The sequence below is a fragment of the Molothrus aeneus genome, chromosome 4 (assembly GCF_037042795.1).
Source record: "Molothrus aeneus isolate 106 chromosome 4, BPBGC_Maene_1.0, whole genome shotgun sequence".
In the NCBI taxonomy this organism is placed as follows: Eukaryota; Metazoa; Chordata; class Aves; order Passeriformes; family Icteridae; genus Molothrus; species Molothrus aeneus.
In genome coordinates, this window is record NC_089649.1 from 67,941,329 (window position 1) to 67,960,815 (window position 19,487).

The 19,487-nt window shown below is 42.9% G+C and overlaps 1 protein-coding gene across 1 annotated transcript; it reads right to left on the minus strand.

Moving 5' to 3' along the window:
- Positions 1 to 2,450: 2,450 nt before the first annotated feature.
- RNF103 (ring finger protein 103) lies at positions 2,451 to 18,498 on the minus strand. Its single transcript, XM_066548764.1, has 4 exons — positions 18,243 to 18,498; positions 16,008 to 16,147; positions 6,559 to 6,674; positions 2,451 to 4,570 (listed from the first exon to the last, which is right to left on the minus strand). The coding sequence occupies exons 1-4, from the start codon at positions 18,466 to 18,468 to the stop codon at positions 3,004 to 3,006; spliced, it is 2,049 nt and encodes a 682-aa protein (XP_066404861.1). The 5' UTR covers positions 18,469 to 18,498; the 3' UTR covers positions 2,451 to 3,003.
- Between the last annotated feature and the right edge of the window lie 989 nt (positions 18,499 to 19,487).

Sequence of the window (19,487 nt, forward strand, 5' to 3'; positions counted from 1 at the left end):
AATCAGTGATGCACAAAGTGCAAAGGAAAGGAAGAAAAAGGTGCTATTAACTTAATCTAACTCTTTAATACCTTATGATTATATGTACCTGCATTATTTAATTACTGGAGACAGACTTTTTTAATGAGTTACAAAAATGTACAGTTTCACCTTGGTCATCTTTCCCTCCAGAATTTAATGCAGAAAAAAGATCTAAACAAGCTTTGGAAAAGAGAGCTCTCATTTTGGACTGAGCACCAGCAGTGGGAAAGCCAGTGCTAATAAAACAATAATTGATGAAATTGAGAGTGTCAAAGAGACACTCTCAATTTAGAGATTATTTAGAGATTATTTAAATCCATTCTTTATAATAGCAGCACCAAACATCCACTGCCTTTACTAAACCTAACAAACAAGTGAATACCCTCACCTCAGTGGTTTGACATTTTCTGTTTACAATTGGTCTCCAGCTTCCAGGCACGAGACATCAGAGAATAAAACAACGCTTTAGGAATGTTTAGCATCTCAGTTAAGACACTTCACAAGCACTAGCACAACCCAGCCCCGCGAGGCAAAACATGTGAGCAGCGAAGCCGCTGACCTTGTTACAGGCACAGTCTTTGCTCCTTTGCTCCCTTCTCCGGATGTTCAACTGTCAACACGTCAGGGAAGGGCTGTCTGAGATCCTGCACGGGGTAGAAAACAATGTTACTTGGATGCTTCTGCTGCTACTGACACGAGCATTTCATAACATAAACACATCCAACTGCTTTTTCTGTCCTGCTGGGACTCTCCATACACTACGCCAGCTGCTCAAGATTCTGTAACAGATGCGTTGTGGGGAACTGCATCACAACAATTTATATAACCCAGACACGAGGGGACTAAACCTTCCTCCACAGCTACCTGCTGGTCATAATTACCTGCTCCTGTGGATGTGCCCTCAGTGGCTCTCCTGCTAATTAACCAGCAGTTTGGGTCATCCATCAAAAGAACAGGATGAGTAGAGCAACTGAGGCCATTAAAACAAGTCTTCAGCTGAAACAGGTGTGCACAAAGGTTTGCAAACAAGGTTGAGCCAGTGCACAGGAGCAGAACTGCTGGGCTGTGTGTGAAGGTGAGGAGGTCAGCCTTCATCACTCCATGAGCACTCAGTGCTCCAAGGACACAGCTTAGCACTCACAGCTTTTGGCAAATTGCTGAGGTACCAGCGAAAGGCTGCAGCGGGCTGTGATACAGCACCTCACTTGTGTGTGTCAGCACCTCAGCTGCAGCCTTATTTATACTCACAGAACTTCTCCTTTCCCTTGGCAAGGCCTCAGTTCAGTGCAGATTTCAAAACAGTCCTGAAACAATGCGGATTTCAGCTACTCATGACAAGCACATACGCTGTGCTGCTGCACAAATTGGAAGCAGAAATGATCTTTGCCCTCATTATGCCTCTCTGCTGCTCTGCTGAGGCTGTAATGACACAGACAGGACATGTACTGGCAGGTCTCAACTGGAATAAAAATTACTTTCTGGACCACAGGAGAGTTGCTGATACTGTGCCCCTTGTACCTCTCTGCTTCAGTACTGCCCTGGGAAAAAGGAAATGAGAGAGAAAAAAGGACTCAGTAAATTAAAAACAGCTCTTCTGCTAATTACATGAATATCCTCTTGGGAACACACCTGGTGACAGAATTTGTTAATAAAAAGAGCGTGTCCAGGTACCCTGGATAGATGAAACAATGCCAGCAGCTCTTTGAGCACCATCCTCCCAACTCTATAAAGACACTGGGAGATGGGTTGTAACTGCAATGGGGAACTGTGTTTGCATTTCCTATTATCATCATCTTTATGTCACTATCCTCCTTTCATATCACAAAGGCAAGATTTAGGAAAGAAATAAGACAATTGAAAATATCTTTCTAGTTTAGTCTTTTCCTCTACTCATATAATCTCCTGCTCTTCCCCCCCCCCCCTTTTTTCTTTCCAACCAACAATTCCTCTCTATTTTCAGCCAAATGATTTCTGAAAGGTATAACCAAAATCAGTGTTTCATATGGAAATATAAAGAAAACAACAGATTTATGGCTCCAAAGAACTATCAAAGAAACCAGAAATCACTTCAGAATACCAGCACAGTTGGAAGTTGGCAATTTGTACCTTTACAAGCCACTTTTGTCACTGCATGACAATATTCTGCTCCTTCTCAACAGTTTACTTTGAGGCTGTAGAGGGAGCTACCCTAAAGTCTTCCTAGATGTCTGCAGATGAGGGTACTGGAGAGACAGCTGCTAGGAGAGGGTCTCCATCTGGAAAAGCAGCTTGTAATCAACTGGAAAACCACATCCAGCAGAGAAGCACCTCAACCCAGCAGACTTATGAAGGAAACAGTTCCCAGTGAAACACCACTGCCTTCTCCTTAGCCAGTGGCTCAGAGCACTGAATTCCTGCATCCCTAGGAGATGATTTATTAGTCACAAGAGTTGTGTTATATTTTTATTGTCTTCACAGATAAATCAGGCCAGCAAGACATCCGTAACCATACACACAAAATATTTATCAAAACAATTAACATTACAAATCTCCTTTTAAAATAATTTATTTCACCGATTTCTTTTTAAATGGTACTGTCTTACAACATACATTATTCAACAAAGATGTGCAGAACAGATTCTAAAATAAGAAACACTTAAATTAAGCAATTGTCTCCGATTAGAATTTCAATTTCACCCACATCCCAACTCGTAAATGTTTGCTGGAATACGCTTCTCCTGTAGGCTTGATTTTTGTGCTTACAAAAACAGCATCAAGTTTTCAGATGTTGAAGAGAACAAATTATTTGTAAGGTAAGTTTGCATTCAGTTCAACATACAAGGCAACCAAATGATTCTGTCATTAACGTTAGCATCATGTATATTTTAGTTCACTGCACTAACATTTAAACTAAAACTTCAAACCACGTAATCTTTTAAGTGACTAACATTTAAAAGGCAAGCAGTAATATCCTGAAAGCTTACAAAAGACAAGGGCACACAGCTAAGACGGGGGCTCACTCGACAAAGGCTGCGGGTGTGTGTATGGCTGCTTTTTTTTGTAGGACGCCCACCTGCAGACGGGACAGCAGTGCCGCCCGCCCGCCAGCCACTTCATGATGCAATTCTGGTGGAACACGTGGCCGCAGGGCAGGCCCATCAGCAGGCAGCCCTTTGCAAAATTTTCTAGACACACCACACATTCTGTACAGTGCAACATGTCGGGGGGCCAGGCTGACCAGTCTGGCTCCAGGTCACCCGCGGAGCTGTACGAGCTGTAGGACCTGGCTTTGCGCTCGCATGGCTCGTGGTGACAAGAGTGACTGGCACAGGAACAGGCGTCCACACCCCCTTCACTGCACCTGTGACACGGGCTCAGCTCATCGTCCTCCGAGACCTCTCTGTCGCTACTGAAGACCTCTTTGTTCTCACTGTCAGAGTCACTTTCGCTGTCTGGAAAGGTTTCCAGCGTTTCCTCGTCAGAGTGGGCGCTGAGGCATTGAAACCTCCACATGGGTAAGTTTTTTATATAATCAGTTGGTATCAGAGGGTGAAGCCAGAGATCAGGGAAAGCCAACCGCTCCAAGAACAAATCTGGGTCTTCATCCCAGTCCGAGTCAAAAGGGAAGTGTTGAAAAGAAGCAATGGGATGAAACAGGTAGCTGGTGTACCAGTCCCACAGGCTCGACAGCCACTCCAGATTATTGGCATTTACTTCATCCGTGTTATTATTGCGCCTTCGCTTCTTCTCAAAGTAATCAATTAGTAAACCATGGCCAAGGTACGTGCTGAGGAAGAGGGCTGGATGAGAGGAGTAGAACATCCAATCTGCCCTCACCCAAGAAGCCAAAGTAGTTGTGTTCGAGTACCTGAAGAGTTTTAAACTGTACTCATAAAAGCTGTCTAAGTAGGGTAGTTGCAAAAAACCTAACACTGGTAGCCAGGAAATAATTAATAGTGAATTATACGTCCCTAAAGTGCTTATAAGAACCACAAAACGCTTTATAGTGGCGCCTTGTGTAATAAACAGGTCCATCCAAGCCATCAGATTAACCAAAACTAAACTTAAAACAAATAAATCGTTAACTTCTGGTTGCAACGAGCGCAAAAAGGAATCCATGGCACGTAGTGATATAAATTCACCAGTGTTATTTCCATACCTGTAAATCCCTTCAGGAGTCCTCAGTATATATGATGGTGTTTTGTAGATACCGATTTCTGCCATGTAACTTTTATTGTCCCAGTTTTCCACATTGACAAAAATAAACTCCACTCTTCCAGTAAACTTTACACTCAGTGCAGAGAAGAAGGCCGGAGGCTGGTCAAGGTTGGCAAACAGGTATATTTTCACTCGGTACTGGTCACTTTTGTTCCATTCTTCTTTCAAGTGCTCAGAGTTGTAGATGGTTTTGATCCGAGAGGCAGCGTGGGCTGTGATCCATTTGAAGATGTGCTCCACTTCGATCTTGCGCCCGTTGTATTCCTTCAGCATCACTTTGCCCTTGGAGGTACTGGTCTGTGGAACCGACATAATGAGGGTGGATTTCAGCCAACCCCTCCTCTTGCAGTATCTACAAAGAAAATGGCAGGTTAGATTCCAATTTCATAACCCCAGAACTGAGTCCTTACATTTCTATTCTAAGCCCAAAAATGAGACATGCTGAGCACCTGGGAACCCTTATAATACAATACCAGGAAATAAGGGTACCCAATATTCTCTGCCAAAGCGTATTTATTCTTACAATATCTTTATATCTTACAGGAATATTGTAAAGAGATATGCATTCATAAAACAGGAAGAGTAATAGTGTTAATTTTCACAGGTCATTAAAGTAAACAAAGCCATGCAGCCCTTGATGCTTTGTAACTGGATTTGAATAATACACAAGCTGACTCTTTGCTTTAAAGCTTTAGTATTAAAAGCTACTTTTCCTTGGCCTTCCAGGCAAGAAGAAAACCACTCCAGTGTAACTCAATATCCCACAGCTTTCCCAGTGCTTCCTTCCATCCTGGGTTTGCCAAACAGCCGTGGGGTGAAGTTGAGCAGACACTGGTCTGTTTGCAGTTGCTTTAATGAAGCTGACAAATGTCCACTTCCTACTGGGACCATTTTGTCAAGATGCAGACAGGCTAAGGAGTGAGGTGAGAGAGCTGGCCACAAAACCAGCAGAGCAGGAAGCACACACATGGTGCTGGATGATTTGGGCTAAAAAAATTTTTTTAGACCCACACTGTCTTGCAGGCAGATGGGATGAACCCCAAATCCAAAACTAAAAGAAAAGGCTGAACCCTGAGTCGTGGTGCAGAGCACAGTAACTCTCACAAGATCCCTTCTCTCATGCATCTTTCCCACCAATATCACTACACCAAATTATCTAGTCCTCCTTTAAGGAAATATCTGGCAAGCTTCAACAATCAAACTATGACAGAGCCAAGAGGCATGCACACTGTCTGAGAACCCTGCACATTGGGACCACCAGCCTCCATCCACCAGCCATCTTCCCTAGCTCCTCTGTGGTTACAACTCCCCTTCCCAAGAATTTGAATGCAGCATTTTTAGAAAGAGCCATAAGATATTACCCTGCTAATAAAGGTATGCTGATTACTGCAGCATGTAGTATTCTTCTGAATTTCAGCTGCAACCTGATGAAAACTATTCACAAGGGTTTACTCAATAAAACATTTCTTGTATTAAAAAAATGAATTTAATTTAAAACATGGTATTTGATCAGAACATTAAGGCTACTTAGATATGCGAAGAGAAACACTGCCAAATTTTTAAGATGTTCAAATACAAGATTATTTTGCCTAAGCACTACAAAGCCTAAGAATTTCCTCTTATGATTAACATTGAGATTTCTGTAAACATTTAGGACTTAAGCTGCATAAGATGTGCGTATCCATACATGCCACTGGAATTCTAGACAAAGTCTCCTGTCATGTAAAGCAAACGCCTCCAACAAAATGTTTAAAAAAAGCCTCTTTTTACAGCAGCAGAGAATTATTAATAGCTTCTTTGGCTCTGCTCTTCTTTCCTGGTTAGAAATCATAGGCAAACACAGTGACTCTTGCACAGCACACTGTGTGTTGTCCAAGGGTGTGTGCCAGTTTATATATAAACATACATTTGTCAGGGAACAGGATTTGGCAGTAATTCTGGGAGGCAGGCACTGTATGCAAAGTTCATGCTAACCTATGCTTTCCCCTTCCAGATGGTGATATATTGACTAAAACTGATCTATTCAGCTTTGTCCTAAGCAAGCACAGTTCCTTTCCCTGAATGCCTAACCTGGAAGGCCAAACTCTTCTGTTCATTCCTCTCCACTGCTGTATTATGCTCTCCACAGTCTAATCATGCATTACCCACACGACGCTTTAGGAAGCTGCAGAGCTGATAAATAATGTAATGGAGCATTCTGAGCAGACTTTAGGAGAGATAAAAACATGAATAAAGCCACCTTCTGTCACAGCTACTTTTACAACACAGCAAGCCCTGCTGCTAGAACACAGCTGAGCCTTAAGATACTCTTGGGATTTAGATAATCCTTTAAGGATATACCTGGGGTCACTGGAGCAGTTAAAAGTGCCAGTACGGATGCCAAATCTCGAGACTTTCTTCACCATTTTCTCCCAGTGGACTTTACCCACCAGCGGGCTTCTGTCATTTGCTATGACCTATTGCCAAAAGGAAATACCAGTTTAGTATCACAGTCAGCTTGGTTCCTGAAATAAAGAGCAAGTTTCAAGAAAACAGAGTGCTGGTCATGCTTCATAGTCCTTCCCCTTCTTTTAGGGCACAGAGGATGAATGTACAGCTGGGAGTCATGGTAAATGTCTTTGGAGAGTGAAGCACTAAGACAGAAATGTGGTTCTACAGAGAGAAAGAAGTGCATCATCATGTTAAGTACATGTTAAGATACCAAAATCAGTGGTAGTTAACAAAAACTTTGGTAAAATAACAAAACTATCATTAACCAGTTCATAGTGGGGGAGAAAGGAGAGGGATGCAGCAGGTTCCTCTTCTTTGCAATAAAAAAAAGACCATCATTTTATTACAATTCTCCCTCAGAACTTACAACACACCAAAGAAACCTTGTCTCAGAGCAGCAGAATGAGTGGGAATGCATGTACCTGGTACCAGATTAAACTGCCAACAGCCAGTCCTGGGCAGTGGAAACTGCTGATTAAACCCCCAGATAGTGCCTAAGGATCTTGACTCCTTCCAGCTTTGCCCCTGACTCACTGTGCAACTTGATGTGACTGTTCCACCAACTCCAGTGTCCCATCTGCCATTTCAGGACGATCACTTGCTGTGATATATCCCAAGGTTTAATTTGCTCTAACCCACTATATTAAAGCTGTACTTGAGGTTACCTCACTGTAAGCTTCTCCTGACACAGATGACAAAGAAGCACATTCATCCTCTGACTTATATCTGTACAGGGAGGGGGGAAAAACCCACAAGGAGAAGAAAACTCTGCCTGCTGCCAGCTGACAGGTAATTTTGAATGACATGACTGATCATGCACTATTCCACAAGCCATCACATTTTCTATTTTAGAAACAACTCACATGCTTCTGCAGGCTTACTGGCAGCCATTTAAAATATATTTTTAAATTAAATATTGAAACTTCCATTTGTTAGATATTTGTTTACCCGCCATTAAACTTATCCCAATCGTTTTCTGACTTAATAACCTCAAATGTCAGCTTGCCCCTGGAAGTTGGGCTGTCACCATGATTAACAGTTCTCTGTGGACATGCTGAGATTCAGCCTAGAAAGCGTGTCCAGCCTTTGAGACTCATAAATATTATCTGCTTTGTGGTAAGCAGCAGCCCCACAGAATCTTAAAATAGAAGAATTCACCAAGCAGAATGCTCTACATAGGGAAACAAACTGAAGTCACAGATTACATTTCTATTCCACTAAGCCCAAAATGTTTAAATAACACTGGAGGTGAAAATCTAGGAAAGAATCCTTCAAGTTATTCTTAAAACACACACATCATATAGAAAAGCCTTTTTGATTAGATAAATGAAACCCATCACACACTGAGACAACCAGCTGGGAAATCTACTGTATTACTGTATTACATCACCCAATGTGACTGAAGCTTTGGGTATTTTAAACTTCTTTCTTTCATGCACTTCAATCAAGGGAGACTAAATTCCTAAAGACACCCTAAAGCCATAAAATATCCTTAAAATATCCTCAGAGCTACTATGGCATGATAAATGTACCCAACATGGCAACCAACCACTATGTTTTATTAGTAAACACAGAAGTAAAACTCTGGTGACTGGATTACTCTTCGATACAAGTACTCAGAGATTGGCTTCTTCTAAAACTCTGTGTGCATGCTGTGAAACAGAGATGAGAGAATGTTAATGTGTGCAGCAAGACAGATCCTGCTCACTGCTTCTTCTGCCTGGCACCGCAACATTCACTTTAAGTGTCAAGACAAAAATTTGTTGCAAATACAGTCACCATTATATTTTAACACCAGCTTAATTAATTTCCTATGAAAAAGTCTTTTCTCCTGGAGAAAGTTATTTATACTGAAGAACAATGACCTAAGTAGCAGTCTGTATTTTGTAACTACATAGAGGAACTCTGCTATGGTTTTGCATACTGAAGCTTCATAAAATATTTTGGGCTCGTGCTTTTTTATGTCATTATGGAAAAAAAATCCAAATAAACATGTCCATTGCAGCTGCTCCTTGCAGACAACACCCACTTACAGCACTGGGAGCTCACCATGCCAAGGCAAGGCTTTGTATTTTGGAAAGCAGTCACCACCTCTGTGCATGAGGGAGTCCAAGAAAACACTGCAGGTTAAGCAATCAAAATGTACTTCAGTTTAAATTAAAAATAACCTGCAAACACTTGTAACAGATTTTATTTTAAAAGTGTGAATTTTGATAAGTTAAGAAATTTAGCTTAAAAACCTGTGACTGAGGAGATTGGGAATTTGAATGTGGAAGAAGCCTGGAAGTTCTTCAAGCCCATGGTGTTAAAGCTATCAGGATTTTATATTTCAAGTAAGAAAAAAAAAAGGTTGCCAAGTCCTGCACTTCTTCCTAGCAATCACTTCCAAAGAGAGGTTAGAAATAGTTTGACAATCTACAAGGATTGAAAAAAAGGTCAAAAAGAAGAGCTATCAAAGAAAGATACGTAGGAAAAAAAAAGTAAGGAAAAATGAGCTATTCATTTAGGTCATTTTTTAAGTTAGGTCACACAAAGACTATTACAAGTTGTACCAAAAGGTTTTTCGGTTATATGAATAAGAATAGAAGAGGGGGAGAAGCAGCAGGATCACCAAACAATGAAGCTAGGATAGAAATGTAAGATAATTTTCTTTTTATAGTTAAATTAATACTGTGACTCAGTTTTCAGTGGAGGGGAGAGGTGGCTGGCCATGGACCAGTTAAGCAAATTTATGGGAAGAAACTACATCATCTGAAGGTGAAAGCAGAACTCAAATAACTTAATGCACTTAAATCAGAGTCAGCAGGGTATCTCCATCCTAGAACAAGCACACAGGATCACAGGTGAACCTGTGAAAATTTCCTGCAAACCCCCGTCAGACCAATTCACATTTTGACAGGACAGTAACAAGTTTGTAGCTATATTTAAGAGCAAATGAAAAAAAATCCCACCAGGTTGATTTCAATAGGATGCAAAACGATAGAAGTTTTAGAGGTGCAGAATCAGTTGCATTTTCCACCTCTTTCCAGCATGCAACTACTAAAGATGTATCATTCCTGATTGACAGAAACCTTCCCTGAAGGAAAAGAACTGAGTTGCAAGAGAAAAAGGGAATGTAGTACCCTCTTTGTAGTTTGCTAGTGTATCATGTATTATGCCACATGGAAAAATTACATAAGAGCCACAGATAGGCTTTTATAGTGAGTGGAAAAAAAAAGTTTTAAAATGAGCAAGAAATTGGCTACAGCAAAAAGACATCAAAATGCCAGAAAGGTGCTAACAGACTTAATAGATTTACCTTAGAGCTCAGTTCAGCATATATTCCCATTAATGCCCTTCCTGTGGGAACTTGAAGTCTCCCAAAGCCATTTGTAGAAGACATAAAACTGGGAAGCACATCTATGTGAGAAAGAGGATTACAACACCATGCAGGAAGAGCTGCACAAATCTTGTAATGCAGAGTGTCACACATGAAATTGAATTCAGTAATGAACAGGACACTTGGGGAGTTCATCAGTTAGAAACAGCAACAGGAGCAAACGCTTGGGGCTATCAGCTGCTCCACGAGGAAACAAACACAGCCATCAACAGGAACTGGCTGCAAAACAAGCAAAGCCCAGGGAATATCACAAAACAAACTGGTCGACTGACCTCCCTTACTGGGAGGAGTGTGGTTGACATCAGGACACTGAAACTAAAGGGCAATGTCAATTCATGCCCAATAGGAACAAATTAGCCCTGAATACACCCAAGCCAGAAGTCAGACACACATTTCCAAGAAGAAAACAGGCAACAGGAGTATTTGAACAATTTACAGTGTAAGAGAGACAGCAAAATATTTTCTAAACACATATTCTACAGTCTAGCAGAAAGCTGAACTAGCTCATCAGAAAGGTCCCTTTCAATCACACACTCTATTTAATGTTACAGAAATAAAGCCCAAGCTCCAAGGAGAAGGTACCTTCTAGGAGATCAGCTAACACAGATGGGAAACAAACACCATGTCTGGAGAAGCACAAACCCTCTCAGCTTTGCTTATTATTAGCTATGTTCACAATCTGTGGCATATCACATGTCAGAGTGACAAGTAAGACAATGAGGGGAACTCAATTAATCCATTAATCATCTTAATGGGCTAAGGGAATCCAATAGGATCACAGTAACCCTGCTATTTAACAAGTTCACACCACAGAACGGATCTGCTCCCTAACCCAGGCCAGAGGATCAGCCAGGTCTGAATTACCATCTCTGTAATACTGTAAATGCTGAGATTCTGATGATTTCAAAAGACAATGGAATAGGGAGCTTTTGCATTGGAAGAATTCTCATGACACTGAATTACACAGAATTACCCTCAAAGAGTTCAATCAAGAAAGTAATTAGAAAAATCAGTAAATTAGAAAAATAGAAATACTTTTATCTATATGTTAAAAGTAGTCATAGTTATGACATTAAAGAACAGACTTGAAGAGCAAATATCCCAGAACCCACTTGGAAAAAGAGGACTAAGTCAGCAAGACACTCTGCCTCTCCTGCCTAATCCAAACCCAAAGTGTACTGGGCAGGTGCATCAATATTGCAACAGCTACTTTATAACCATCACAGATCCAGCTGCTCCTTAATTTCCAAGTACCATTAAGCATTTTAAAGATTATTTTATGAAACGTAGATTCTTAAAATACAAGTAAAAATATGACTGAAATGGAAGAAGCTTGAGGAAGCCCAGCTGATGTTAGAGTTTGCTGTAGCAATGCAATATGCAAAGACAGACTCCTTTTCTGGTACCCCTGAAGTACTTGAGCATGACATGACCTCACTTGAGCATTATCCTGTTTTCTGCGCATTTAAATCAGATTTTGTCCAATTTCTTTCAGACAGGTACGCAGAGATCTCAAAGCAGGTCACAGGAACAAGATTTGCTCTCAGGAAGTTTTGAAGCTCGCTCACAACTAAAAGTGTTCGAATATCACAAGGCATGACAATGAGTCAGAGAGGGACAAAAGCAGAACAAACACCTCATGTGCTCTAGCTCTCCTTATTTTAACCAATTCTAGCTGGGCCAGTGAGTGTCAGGCACACCTGCTCATACCAACAGCACACAGTTTCAAACAGTGCAATAGTGTCATTTCAAACAGTAAGAGTGACAACTTGGTTTTACAGCTCAGCCACAAAGACAAGGACTCCAAGTGCTCCTCTGGGCACTAGGGCACTGTGACAGACTTTACACCATCAGGAAGAACAAAACCCATTAAGCAAGAGACACCATTCCCTGCTGCACACACACACTTCCAGGTGGTTCTGTCAGGAGCAGTCAGTCTCAGCCAGCCTCAGAGAGTCACTCTCCACATAAGGAATAAAGACATTTCAATTGGAAAAAGCCTGTGTAGTTTTGCCAAAGACAAAACTTATTTGTAACTCATTTAATGAATTGGTAAGGCTGTACGAACATGAGAATTGTCTGTCTGGTTCAGTGGTTTCCAGTTTGAGACACCCATGCACTCCTCCACAGTGACTGCAGAGGGTAAATGAGCAGAGGAAACTCAATATTACTGTAAAGATTCCATGCATGACCTGGAAGATTTCTAGGGCCCCACAAAGATAAAAAGGTTCAAAAACTCTAGTCATAGAAGCCTTTTTCATCAACAGCTATGCTGCAAACTCTGCTTCTATATATAAAACAGATGTAAAAATACAATTAATTATAAATGGACTGGTAATTTACTTATTAGAAGCTTGGAAAAAAGCTCACTTATTCCAGATAATGTCAGTAAGTTTCTACATGAATGTCTGCACTTCTATTAATTCTGAGACATCTCACTTTCTGTTTATTATCTGACAATGTGTTAATGGAACTGAATTTCCACTTAGACTCTCTTTCCTAAGAATTCACAACTCATTCAGAATCCATCCATATGGACTGCAGATATCTGGAGATTTTTTGCCTTTCTTTTCCCAGAAAGAGATTGTGAGAAATCACATCCAAATAGGCAAGGACTACATCCATCACAGCATGCAGAAATTAACCACCTCAAAATTATGTGCAGTTTCTCCAGGGAGGTGAGGTGACCTGTGCACTGATCTGGACAATCAGTTATGCTGTCAGTTAAGTCAGAGATTGAGAATAAATGAGCTTCTGCAATGAGTTAACACAGATACAGAGGCAGTACAAGGACTATTCTATTCCAGCTGATGGTATTCTGCACCCTTGACTGGATATGAAGCTTCTCAAGAAGAAAACTGAAACTTAAAATCAGATATCTTGTGGTAAATGACCCTGAAGGGCTATTGGAAAAGACACAAAAACTGAATTATGTATTTTGAAAGAATTGAGTGTTTCTGCTTTGTTTCTTTTTAGCAACATGAGCTGATCACCTGGCAAAATTCAGAATGCAAAAAAATATGAAAATCACTCATCCTACATGCAAGCAAAAAGAAGAACAAACAAACCATCACCACCAAAATGCTACAGGCACATCCCTTGCCCTGTGACTACACCACTTGAACCAGAAACTGAGATGCAGAATAGACTGCAGAATTTTATATCCATAATAATGGCCTTTGCAGCTCTACCAGACACAATCAAAATGTCTGTCCTTGTACTTCAATGCCAAGAAAAACGTTCCCTTTACTTCTCTCTGCCACTATGTTATAGTAGAGACTTTAATAATAAAAATATACATTCATTTAGATTTTAACTTCATTCAGAGAGGATTTTTTTCTGTGGATAATTTTCAAAAGCCCTAATGACTACAATACTGTTGGATGTGACAGGCTTCTAGAGACTAACCAGAGCCTGGAAAAGTAAGAACATTACATGTAACTCCCCTAACCAACAAAAGCAGCAGCTCCAGAAACTAAAAGCCACCTTCCTTGCCAGCCAAAGAAGTGCACAACAGCAGCTGGCAAGCAAGAAGAACAACATGAAAGGAAAGGTGATGAGATCATGAGCTAAAAGGAGAAAGAACATGCTGCTGTCTGTGGCTCTATGGAAGTGCCACACAGGAGCTGTGAACAGCTACACTGGTAAACAAATTACCACTGGACCAGGATGCTTTGCATGTGGATTTCCAGAAAATAAAGAAACAAAGCCACAAAACACTGATTCCCCGTGTACTGACTTTGACTTACTTCAAGGAACTCATCTGGCTGACTCTAAATCATAAACTGGCACCTCAATTTTTGTCAAACATATCAAGAAATAGTAATTGTTTCCTCTTTTTTCCTTTGATTCTCTACAGACAGTGATGGCTATCACACTCCCAGCCTGTGCCACACTGGAAAATAAAAAACATCTTCAAAGTCTCAGTCCTCTCATAGACCATCACAAACTCAAGCAGCAGCCACTGTGCCAGCTGAGGCAGAACTGGTCCTCTCCCTCTGCTCCTTTCCAGCAGCCCCCAGAGAACAGGGATTCAGGGCTCAGGATACTGAAAAGGATCTGGAGATCCTTTCTGCTTCCCAGCCAGCAGCAACAGAGTAGGGGAATCTCTGACCTTGCCCATGGTCACCAAATCCATCCTCACTCCCCTACATGAGCATTGAGCTGCTTAATTAGCTGGAAACTTTCCACAGGATTCCAAAAGCAAAGGAGGATGGGCAAGGGGGGGAATCAAGAGCTAGAACTGGGAAGTGATGGTAAAAACCAGCTCTGCAGGGATAAGATCTAAGAAGAGTGGGAAAACCTGTGAAAGGACATGAAGAATCCAGCACAGGAGTTATCCAGGCAGGAGTTGTGGTGGGGAATGGAGCAAATGAAAACTCGAAGTGATGAAAACTCGAAAAGCAAGAATGAAAAATAGAAATTCGACATCTCTTGTGGTTTTTATTGTAGAGAAACAGACAAATAGTGTTCAGCAAGTAAATCATTCTGTAAATTCCACTAATTTTTTTTTCCACAGCTATTGTGACCAACTGAATAGCTGTGCAAATATTCCCAGAATGATGACAACATCCATCACACTGGAGATATCAAAACACAGCCTATCTGACCTGCTATTAGGATGCTAGTGGAAAATCCATTACAAATAAAATTCTGCAAGCAAGAGACAACAGAGAACTATCATATTTCACCCTTTTGAGCTGCACAGGGAGGAGGGAAGGTTTTTCACCGCATATTCATGCTTGTATTTGTCAGCTAGCTTGGGGACATGAAAACTGCCTTTCAACACTCTCCCTCTGCTTCAGGAATACCCTCCTGTATGATTTAAACCTCAAACTTGGATTTAATAAACTCCAAATGTATCCTTCCCAAAACACAAATGCCATTCTGAGTCTGAAGGGAATCTGTCCTCTGGTCTATTTTGGGATGAGATCTGATGTGCTGACAGTACAGGTGTAATAAATAGCTTATCAAGATTTAATGACTTCCTGTTAAATAGAAAACATGAAGTGAGACCAGACAAACCAGGTAGGAGCTGTCAACGGAACAATTAATTGCCTGGTGGCGAATTCACCTGTGTGAATTCCACCTAATATGGGTGTTAGGAGGAAAAACATGCCTTAAAAAATACCCTCTTGTCAACAGAGAAGTTGACACAGAAAAATAACTTCTACATTTTGGTCTAGGTTACTTATGTTCTCAGGAATGATGATTAATTGCTTCAGTATCTATCCTATTGGAAAAAGCCTGTCTTTATTTTCCTAAGCGATCCCTTGTTCTCATGCAGCCCTTGGAAAACAGGCTGTAAAACTGCTGGGCACAAAAGGCTTGGGAGAAAGTTAACTTCAAGCCACTGGAATATGTTGCAGAAGCAGCCTGCTAGCCTGGGAAGTTGGCAGACTGAGATTCTTCCTGCCTTTGTGAAGAGCCAACAGCGATTTTACAAGTGCTCTAAGCCCCTTAGACAAGCAGAAACTTAAACTGTTTGAGTCTGAGCATGCAATGCAACCAAAGGGAAGAGCAGCACCAGGAGCCTGTGCCAGCTGAGAGCATCTCTACTAAAGCACCTACTTCAAACATCACAAGGCTCTCACAAAACCAGGGCCAAGGACTTGCATACTCTGTGTACTTCAGTGTGTGCTGCTCTGCTTGTTTTCTCGTTTTAAAATGCCTGCTTTTCAAAAAGCAATCCAAAGAATAACAAGATTTTTTTTCCTTCCTGTCTGTATAGGAATTCTGGCACTTCCAGCCTTTCTTGTTTTATTTCTCTATTCCTCACTTCCTGGATGAAGTTTATCTTTGTCACCATCTCCCTGTTACACATTTTTACAACTAGTTAACTACCCTCATCAACTCCTCCTTTGAAACACATTTTGGGTGTGATCAATATATATTAAAACAAAAGGTCAAATTTATATACCTGTACCAGCCAGATCCCATCTTTTGTGTCTTCTACAAGCTCATAGAAATGCATTTCACCACTGAAGTTTGTACTGGAAACCGATTCAGAGGCCTCTTCCTCCTTGAGAGCTGAATAAAGCTCTCCTTCCATGAGGTCTCCTGAAAAAGAGACAATTGGAAAAATTCAATTAAAATGGCACTGGAGAAAGATTACTTCATGAATTCTAGTAACAGTTTAACTAACTGTATTTGCAAGGCTGCTCAGAGAACCTTTCAGTGCAAAGGTATCTAAACCTTAAGTTGTTACTATAATTCTATCTCTGGTGACGTGACTGAACAATTTGACTTCAGTGAGACCACAGAAGACATGAATGCTCTGTTTCTGATTACACAGATGCACCACACATGCATGAGCACACAAAGGAATAAAAGAACATCTTCTAAGGCTCATTCTCTGCAAATAACAACATTCAGTGGCTGAGAGAAATTTTAGCCTGTACATCTTTGCTTTCGTTTCACAGGATTGCAATTTTGCAGCAAGCAATTTCTTAAGACTGATAATTCAAACAGACTTCCAGAATTTCAATCATTAATTCTGGACCAAAACCCAATGTTTGTGGTCCTGTTGCTAGTAAAAATCTCAGGCAGAATAATTTAGCTGGTGGCTTTTGTTTGCACAGTTGGGAAAAGTTCCCATGAACTCCAAATGCAGTGACATAAAGAGCTCACGGTAAAATCATCTGATTATGTTTCCTGCGTAATCTCATTTCCTACTCATGTTCTGTTTCACAATCATTACAAACACTGTTAATGACAACCTGCATTCTAGTAACAAATCTACTAAGCTTCAAGAAATGAAGTCTTGTCCAAAACCAGTTTCCTTAAAAATATAAAAATAAGTGCAGCAGCTGAAACCCTTTAGGGTTTGCAAAAATATTCGTAAAATTTAGAGGGAAAAAAAACCCAACAAAACACAACCACAGAAAAATGCTGCAAAGCCTGTTGGTATGAGAAGTGTTTCCATGACATTTGAAGAAGTTGGTTAATACTGTTTGTTTGGAATTAAACACTTCCCTGCAGCATATGCAACCCAAACATCATGACATCATTAAAGTACCTGACAGCCAAGGAGTGAAAGTGATTGGAAACAAAAGTGAAAGTGCCTAATGCTTTTTGCTGTTGGAGCAGCAAAGCCAATAAACAACATAAAAACATAAATAAACAATGAACAGCAACAGCAATATACATTTAAATGCCCAGGATTTATATCAATTATTTAAACCAGCATTTTTAAGGTTACATGGCAGACACTACATCCATCCAAATCCTTCTCCCTCTCTGTCCAGACATTAGAGACTCTCACTGCCTATCCTGACTGCTGGGATTTCTCTCTTGCCTGGATCACCAACCCTTCCATCACTGATTTAAAAGCAACTACTCACATTTTCCTGCTTGGCTGGCACTACAGCTATTACATCAGCCCCATCTCCCAGTCCTTGGGGCCAGCTCCCTCCGGCTGCTCCAGGCAGCATCCTTACTTTCAGGGCACTTCTGCCATTCTTCCATCTCCACTGCTCTTCACCAGCCCCGACAAGTCCATCTCCTTTACCTGGTTCTCCTTACTTCTGAAATGCCTCCCTGCCTTTTTCCGAGCTGATTTTTGTATACAGGAACTAGTTCTGCTCCCCTTGTATAAAACCATCTCAACCCTGGGTACCCATCCCTTGCTCTCCTCAGCTATGAAATCATCGCTTTCCTTGGGGCCCATCTTGATAACCGTACCTGTAATAAACCCAGCAAACGGCTGGGCATACACGGGAACAAGCTGGCCCCAGCTGTAAACAGCAGCCTACTGCAGCTATTCGGAGTCTCTCCTCCTCGTTTTTCACGGCAGACGACATCGGGTCGCATCTGTGCCACCCGCACTGACCCGAGCGCCCGCAGCGGAACTCCCGGGGAAGGGGAGGGCCGGGCCGGGCCGGGAAGGGAAGGGCCGCTGCTGGTGCCCCGTCCAGCGCAGGCCTTCCACTCGCTCGGGCTCACAACGCCGCCGGGCTGTGACCGTCACCCCCCGAGATCCCTGCGTTCCCCCCACGGACCCCCCTTGCCGGGGGGAGCCAGCTCGCTCCCCAAACCCGCCCTGCCGAGGGAAGCAGCGCCCGCGTCTCCATCCAAGGGCGGCCGGAGCCCAGGCGGGGGTGGCCGGGCGCCGACCTCCGTCCGTCCCCCCGGGTCACGGGGCAGCTCCGCGTACCTGACTTCTCCACCAGCTCCCGCACATCCTTCTTCTCGGGCAGCCCCGAGTGCCCCAGCCCGCGGCACTCCAGGATGGTCCGCAGCTTCCTGAAGCTCAGCGCCACCGGGTCCACCAGCTGCGTGGCGAGGAAGCCGCTCTCGTACCACGCCACGGCCTCGAACACCCGGGCCAGCACGAAGAGCGCCAGGAAGTAGAGCAGCAAACAGCACAGCTTCACCCACATCTTCCCGGGAGCGCCGAGCCGGAGGCCGGGCTGGGGAGGGAGGGAGGGAGGGGAGCGGGGGCTGTCAGGGGAGCGGGGCCGCGGCCCCCCCGCCTCCCGCCCGCCGCTGCCGCTGTCCCCGCCCCGGCGGAGCCGCGGAGACATAACAGTGACGCGAGCAGCCGGCACCGCCCCCCTGCCCCTTTTTCCCCTTTTCCCCTTCCCCTTCTCCCCTTCTCCTCCCCCCGCCGTGATTCAGCACTGCGGCCCGACCCCGCACCACCGGGCTCGGGGGGCGGTCGCGTCCCTGTCCCCGGCTGCAACTTTGGACCCTGCGGCTGCGCTTTGCTGCGAGAAAAATAATATATATAAATACCTCGGATAGCGGGGAGGGAGAGGGCAGGATCCGACTCGGCCGACGCTTTTCATGAAAAGAAAAATATTTACAGAGCCAGAACTGGGGGCCGGTATTTGCAGGGCCGATGTGTTCGGGCAGTTTTGGGGCAGCTTAGTGGACAGAGTTTATTTGGATTCGGGCTTCTGGGTGTAGGGATGATCCCTGCGCTCCTCATTCCCGCACGCCAGCCCCGCTCCCAGCCCTCGGCTGGCGCGAAAGCAAATTCCAAAATTCCACAGTGAGCTTCATCTGCGCGGCTCTGAAAGCAAATTCCAAAATTCCACAGTGAGATTCATCTGCGCGGCTCTGAAAGCAAATTCCAAAATTCCACAGTGAGATTCATCTGCGCGGCTCGGAGCTCGGACTCCGCGGCTTGGCCTCGGCACTGGGAGCTTGTGCCAAAGCGACAGCCAAAGGCAAGCGTGAGCTGCACCCCGACTTCGGACAAGGGTTTAAGTTGGGGCTGTGCTCACACTGGAAGCGTTTTGGAGCACAGCGTGGATCCCCGCTGAAGTGGATCTTTGAAGAACCGTGCCAGGCTGTACAAAGTGTTGGCCTGCAAAGATACAATTTAGCCTGCTACAAAAAAAAAAAAAAAAAAAAAGTACTAAAATCAAGCTACTGCTTCGAGATGAAGGCTCTC